At 51.2% G+C, this 6,641-nt stretch overlaps 1 protein-coding gene across 1 annotated transcript; it reads right to left on the bottom strand.

The window, feature by feature from the left end:
* Positions 1 to 439: 439 nt before the first annotated feature.
* Positions 440 to 5,633, bottom strand: Mrm1 (mitochondrial rRNA methyltransferase 1). Its single transcript, XM_032913121.1, has 5 exons — positions 5,072 to 5,633; positions 4,824 to 4,917; positions 2,098 to 2,230; positions 1,897 to 2,016; positions 440 to 1,727 (listed from the first exon to the last, which is right to left on the bottom strand). Exons 1-5 carry the CDS (start codon positions 5,605 to 5,607, stop codon positions 1,648 to 1,650), a joined length of 963 nt encoding a protein of 320 aa, XP_032769012.1. The 5' UTR covers positions 5,608 to 5,633; the 3' UTR covers positions 440 to 1,647.
* Positions 5,634 to 6,641: the final 1,008 nt, after the last annotated feature.

The following is a 6,641-nucleotide window of genomic DNA, read 5'->3' as shown; positions in this document are numbered from 1 at the left end:
TCACGTGGGAGACACACCTTGCTGTGAGGGTGATCCAGGGAGGACTAAGGGATGACTCTCCCTGAGTGTGGGGAGCACCATCCCATGGCTGGAGTCCTGGACTAAATGAAAGGGAGAAAGGGAGCTGAGCACCAGCATCCTTCACCCCACTTCCTGCCTCACACCCGCTCCTGCTGCTATGTCTTCCCTGCTATGATGAACTGACGGTATTTCCTCAAACTCAAACCCTTCCCTCAGATGTTTTTGTCAAGATATTCCCCAAATAGCAACACTACAGGTCCTCTGCAAACAGATTCAAACTTTGTAGTAAGTGTACATAGCTGTTAGGATCCTACAAATCAACTCCAGGGAGAGTACAGGGGAAGGGGCTGTTTGTTTGTTTATCGAGCACCTACTACATACATCCTTTGAGGATACAGAGATGGGGGCAACTCATCCCCGCTCTCACAGCTCCGGGGTTACAGTTCAAGGGTCACTGTCCTCCCACCCCACACTCAGGGCTGTCGGTCAGAGACGATCTGGCCCTGTGTGGAGACAGTTTTGGTTTTGTGACAAGAGATGGTATAGACTCCCTGTCATCGGGAGGATGCATCTCACAACGCCCAGGACGGTACCTACAGCAAAGAACTGTCCAGCCCAGGGTTCAGATACAGCTTGGTGGGTAGGGTGAATGCTGTGCTTGCACGAAGCTCTGGGGTCTATCCCCAGCAACGTATACATTGGCCATCGTGGGGTAAGAAGATCAAAAGTTCAAGGAAATCCTCAGCTAAATAACAAGTTTGAGGACACCAAAGGTACACAGAACATTAGACCCGGTCTCCCTTCCCAGCAGCACACAGCAGCTGCTATGTTGGCGTAGTTTCTTTAAAGCTTATTAGGTGTTCCAATGTGTAGCCCAGAGTGAGACCACTGCTTGGTAACATCACTTCTGCTCCACTTGTGGGACGCTGGAGGAGGGGTCCAAGCCTAGTGGGTTGCACAAAAGTGACCCTGATTTCACAGCCTCTCAGACTCAAAAGCAACAAAGGCCTGGGATCATAGGTTCCCTCCACTGGGCTGCACTGGCCAGTGTCTGGAAGCTGTTGGCTATTTTCCCTGTCTCTAATGGGTCCCTGCAGAGAGGGGTCTCCCTGCAAGGAGCTGCAAAGAGCAAGACTGCCACCTACTGGAGAGACTGGGCATGACCACTCAGCTGCTAAGGGCTCAGTGGATGGAATCTGGAGTCTTATCCCCACCACTCTGAGAGATAGGGCTATTATGTACCTGTTCACTCAGCTTCCCTCAACAAACTCACCCTCACATTCCACACACCCTGCACTGGACTGCCTGGTTCCTCCGCCTGCCACGGCAGCCTCCCGACTTCTAGCAGGAGCCAAGACAGATACTGTCTGTCCTAATCCGTCCTGGAAATTAGCAAACTACCATTTCCAACTGGAAATGAAACGTCTTTTGGTCTTTAAAGTCTCCTGACTGTAGCCAGCAAAGAGGATCTCACAAGTCGAGGGTCCATTACATCCAAGCCTGAGGACGAATGCGTGACTCATCTCAGACAGTCTATGTCAGCCCACATTTGCCCTGTTTTTCTGACCACGATGGTAGTCCTGGGTACTGAGCCTCTCTGAGTCCTTCAAACGTAGCTAAGGGTTCTCAGGAGTCTTGGAGACGTTGTCCTCTCTCCTGTACAGGGAAACCCTTCTTCTGGCTGCAAATGGAGTGTAGAAGAATTCCTAAACGTGAGGGAAGAGGGAGAGGATCACAACACAGGCAGGACAAGAGGGAGAGGATCACAACACAGGTAGGACACACTTGTTTCACACATACAAGTGAGGCACAGAGGAGATGCTTGCTCGGGATAAATAGTCAGAAAGCGAGAGGAGAGGGAAGGTGTTGACTCACCTGTAGCCACAGACACATTCAAGGACTCAAGGCCGGGAGGCAGGTGGCGTCCAGGCAGAATGGTAAGGAGCAGCTGGCAGGTGGCGAAAACCCCCTGGGACAGACCAGAGCCCTCATTGCCTGCAGAACACGATGAGACAGTATTAGTGAGCCCCAGCCGGATGTCCACATGCAAATATAAAGCAGGTACGGCCTACCTACCCAGCACCAGGAGAGTGGGCCGGTCCCAGATGAATTCTAAGCAGCTAGTGACGGGGACCTTGGAGGACTGGGAGATCTCAGGACCTGGGCAGCCCACCGTGCCCACCACGAGCCACCCCTGCTGGACCTTGGCCTGGAAGAGGGAAGGAAACCATGTGCTGGTTCACTGAATCTTCATCAAAGCCGTGGTCAAGGAGGAGCCCAGCCTTGCACACACACATTCACTGAGAGATGACTTCAACTTAGTCAGGAAGTCAGGACCTCTACCCGGCCAGGATCTGCTCTGGGCACTGAGGTTGCCCAAGAGCACGCAGAATAAAATCCGAGCTGTGTGGCTGAAAGCAGATCTAAAGATAACTAAGGAATGAGTGTCTTGTAGACAGCGGGGGAAGGTTCCAGACAGGGAGATCTACAAGTATGGAGGCATGAAGACCCCGCCCACCTGTCATACCTCAGGACTGTTAAGTTGGCAAGTGATAGGACAATGGCCACATAGGGTTAGGTCTCAAGGGCCACTGGAAATATAGGGCTTTTATCGTGATATAAAAGTGTTGAGCCATTGTCTGGCTTTTTTTGAGATATGAGCTCATGGGCTGGAGAGATGGCTCAGAGGTTAAGAGCACTGATTGCTCTTCCAGAGGTCCTGAGTTCAAGTCCCAGCAACCACATGGTGTCTCACAACCCTCTTCTGGGGTGTCTGAAGAGAGTGACAGTGTACTCACATATATGAAATAAATATTAAAAAAAAACAAAAACAAAAACAAAAAAAACCAAGGTTGGGGATTTAGCTCAGTGGTAGAGCGCTTGCCTAGCAACTGCAAGGCCCTGGGTTCGGTCCCCAGCTCCGAAAAAAAGAAAAAAAAAAAAAAAAAAAAACCCAACCCAGGCTGGCCCTGAACCCATGGTGATCTTCCTGTCTTAAGTCTCTGAAGTACTGAGACTACAAGTAGGTCTCAGAGACCTAGTGCTTTGAAAGGTTATGAGCAAAGTGATGCAGTCTGACCTGGGTCTCAGCAGAATCGTGTCTGCCATGCCGAGACCCAAACCCCTGTCCAGGGAGCTGGGAACTCAGACGAGAGTAGCAGAGGAAACAGTAAGAAATGAGGACGGTATGACAGTAACCCCAATAACAAGGATTTGGGGGCACAGCTGTGGGATCAAGACAAGTCAGATGTCTGACTGAACAACTGAGCAGGGTAGGTCCTAGGAAAATAGATGGTCAGCCTTGGAAATGGGGAGTTTGAAAGGCCCACGGTGGGAGTAGAGGGAAAGAGACTGGTGGATCCCTGTGAGTTCCAGGCCAGACGGATCTACAGAGTGAGTTCCAGGACAGTCAAGGCTATACAGAGAAACCTTGTCTCAAAAGTGAATGAATGAATGAATATGGAAGCTTAAGCCACAAAAGGGCTCAGTGCATAAAGGCACTGGCTACCAAATCTGAGACACACACACACACACACACACACACACACACACACACACACGAACTTGAGAGGCTGAAACAGGAGAATTGTGAGTCTGAGGTTGGCTACATAGCCAATCCTTTTCTCAAAGAGCTAAAACAAGGGGAAAATGAAGCTATGAGACTAGATTAGGAAAAAAAAAACATTAAATCAATTACTTAAAAGAGATCCAAGGCCTAGGGAGGCCAGAAGAGGGCATCAAATCTCTGAAAGGAGGAATTCTAGATGGTGGTGAGCCACCATGTGGGTGCTTCAGTTCTCCGGGAGAGTAGTCAGTGCTCTGAACTGTTAAGCCAGCTCTCCAGCCCTAGTACACGTGACTATTAGGGACTGAAATATGACTATTCCAAATTGAGATGTATTATGTATAAACATTTTAAGATGAGGTTTACACATCTGTTAGGAGGCTGACGCAGGAGGATTTCTGTGGATCTGAGGCCAGCCTGGGCCACACAATACCCTGTCTCAAATTTTTTTCATTAATATTTAAAATGTTATGTTTTAAAGATAATATTTGTGGTATATTGTATAAAATTATGATTCTTTTTAGTTTTTTGTCTTTGTTGTTGTTGTTTTGTTAAGACTGGGTCTCATGTAGCCCAGGAGGGCCTTGCAATGAATGATCTTACTGTCTTCACCTCCTAAAACCTGGAATTATAGGCGTGTCATCATGCCTGCTCTCTTTACTTTTCAGCTTGGTTACTGGAAAATCTGAAATTAGACACGTGGTTTGAATATAAGTTTATTACAGCTTTCTTCCGCCTCTTTTCAAGGTTATTTTCTCACTGAGGGATGGGGGTGGGGACGGGGAAGGACAGAGGTCAGAGGGACGGCCAAACGCGAGGCAATGCTGCCCCCTAGGGTCTATCCAGGCAATACACAGCTAAAGTACACTAAAGCTTGCCCCTTGCAAAGCCTTGTTTAAATCGCTTTCAAGTTGAGTTTCTATTCTAAATACCCACGACTCCTGTCCACCAGCTCCCTAGAGTGCTGCTGAAGTCCCATGGGTGTCAGACATTGACTTGCTGACACAGGTGGCCAAGGCGTGTAGTAAAGTAAACGAGGCGAGGAAATATCTAACTTCAGACGAGGCTCTATTTTAAAGGCCTTGGGATCCTTCCCGGTGGGACCTAGAAGGTCCTAGGAATCAGTGCCACCACGTCCCCTTCTCTTCCCCGACCCCCAGACCACTGCAACCTGGAGGTAGCTTTAAGAGCTCGAGCTAGACTCATTGCCTCTTCTTCCCCTCTCGCCCAGGTTTACCTGCAAAAAACCCGCCAGGTCAGGAGAGGCGAACACGTCCATCACTTCCATGGCCCCAGCGCTGGCCTTGCTGACTACTGGAGTAAGCGGACAGCTGCAAAGGTTCCCCACGATCCGTGTTAAACCCGGAAATCTCAAGCCCCGCGCCCTACACACCCCCGGGATCCCCACCAGGTGCTTAGGAACTTGGCTCCGCCTCCAGCTGGGGAGGGGGGCGGGAGAGGGGCAGAGTTAAGGGACGTCCGTGCCTGTTTCTCCGGCTGGTGATGACCCTGTCTACTCCGAGGAAGTAAGCGGAGCGCATCACAGCCCCAAGATTGCGGGGATCCTGGATCCCCTCAAGGACGAGCCACAGTTGCTGAGGGTCGTCGCCTGAGCTCGTGTCTGCCGCCTCATCGCAAGGCCGAGGTCGCAGCCGGCTGACCTCCATGCACACGCCCTGGTGCACCTGGTAGCCACACAAGGCATCCAGTTTCTGCCGCCTGGGCCTCAAGACAGGGATGCCCCGAGCCTCGGCCACCCGGAGCAGCTCGGCCCGCTCCCCCTGCAGTCCAGCCTTACCGGCCTGGAGCAGGAGCCGGGCCACGTGCCGGCGGGCGGCCCGCAAGGCCAGGAGGCACGGGGACACGCCAAACAGACGTTCCAGCCTCTGGGCTGGCGCCAGGTCATCAAGAAGCAAGCGACTCAGCTCCTCCCCGCCAGGCCGCTCCCCGCGCCGAGCCACGGAGGAGAAATGGCGGGCAACCAGGCGATTGAAACATCCGACCGTCCAGAGGAGTCGCATTGCTCCAGCAGCGCCCAGGACTCTGTAACAGACTGCTGGGGAGAACACGTTAGCCTCCCACACCTCGTCCCCGCTCAAAGACTGCCCAGGACCTGACACTCGAGCCTAGACAGTCGCCTCCCAGACTCCCACGTGGGTCCCCAGCTTCCGGGTTCTGGAGGCCCAGCCCCCTGTCCGATGACGCACGCGTGGGCTTGGCGGCAACCATGTCTCCACAGCACCCCCAACAGGATTGGCTCGCACTGCCTCCACTGACGCTGGCGAGCCGAGAGGCTGTACAGATGCTGAGCTAACCTCCCTACCTTGGACTGCTCTGGGTAAAGGGAGAAGTCAGGAGGCTGGGATAGCCGCATTCAAGAACTCATCTGCAAAAACCAACTTATGACAATGGTTCGGCCACCTGTTCAATTGTCAGTCTTGGTGCCTTCCTACATCCAGGCACAATGTCATAGTTGGGACTTTATCTCAGAAGCTTATCCTGTCAGACCCTCAGCACCAGCCAGCAGAATTCCAAGAACATTTCCCATCTTCCCACGACTGAAATGAAAAGCCCCAATGAGCCTATCAAGCGACAGATGCTCTTAGCCCACAATAATGCTGGGACTCCTTTGCTCACTGCTCAGACTCTACTAATTCTTTTCAGCCCAGTCTTTTAAAATATCTTTTTAAACTTTTTTTTCCCTTTTCCTAATACTACTTCTACATCTTCTTCTTCTTCTTCTTCTTCTTCTTCTTCTTCTTCTTCTTCTTCTTCTTCTTCTTCTTCTTCTTCTTCTTCTTCTTCTTCCTCTTCTTCCTCTTCTTCCTCTTCTTCTTCTTCTAATGTGCATTGGTGTTTTGCCTGCATGTATGTCTGTGAGGGGGTTGGGACCCTTAGAACTGAAGTTACAGTTGTGAATGGCCATGTGGGTGCTAAGAATTGTACCAGGGTCCTCTGGAAGAGCAGCCAATGCTCTTAACCTTTGAGCCATTTCTCCCCTCCCCCCACCCCTTTTTAAAATCAATGTCTCACTAAGCAGCCCTCATGGATGGCC

The sequence above is a fragment of the Rattus rattus genome, chromosome 9 (assembly GCF_011064425.1).
Source record: "Rattus rattus isolate New Zealand chromosome 9, Rrattus_CSIRO_v1, whole genome shotgun sequence".
Taxonomy (NCBI): Eukaryota; Metazoa; Chordata; class Mammalia; order Rodentia; family Muridae; genus Rattus; species Rattus rattus.
The sequence above is the reverse complement of the archived record's forward strand: the minus strand, read 5'-3'. Positions and strand labels throughout refer to the sequence as shown.

What these genes read in the sequence shown, in the direction of transcription:
- Mrm1 (XM_032913121.1), bottom strand. Translation starts at nt 5,607, where the DNA reads ATGCGACTCCTCTGGACGGTCGGATGTTTCAATCGCCTGGTTGCCCGC. An exon ending in ATCACCAGCCGGAGAAACAG is followed by an intron (nt 4,918 to 5,071) that starts GCACGGACGTCC and finishes GAACCTTTGCAG; the next exon opens with CTGTCCGCTTACTCCAGTAG. An exon ending in ACCTGGCGGGTTTTTTGCAG is followed by an intron (nt 2,231 to 4,823) that starts GTAAACCTGGGC and finishes TCCCTCTTCCAG; the next exon opens with GCCAAGGTCCAGCAGGGGTG.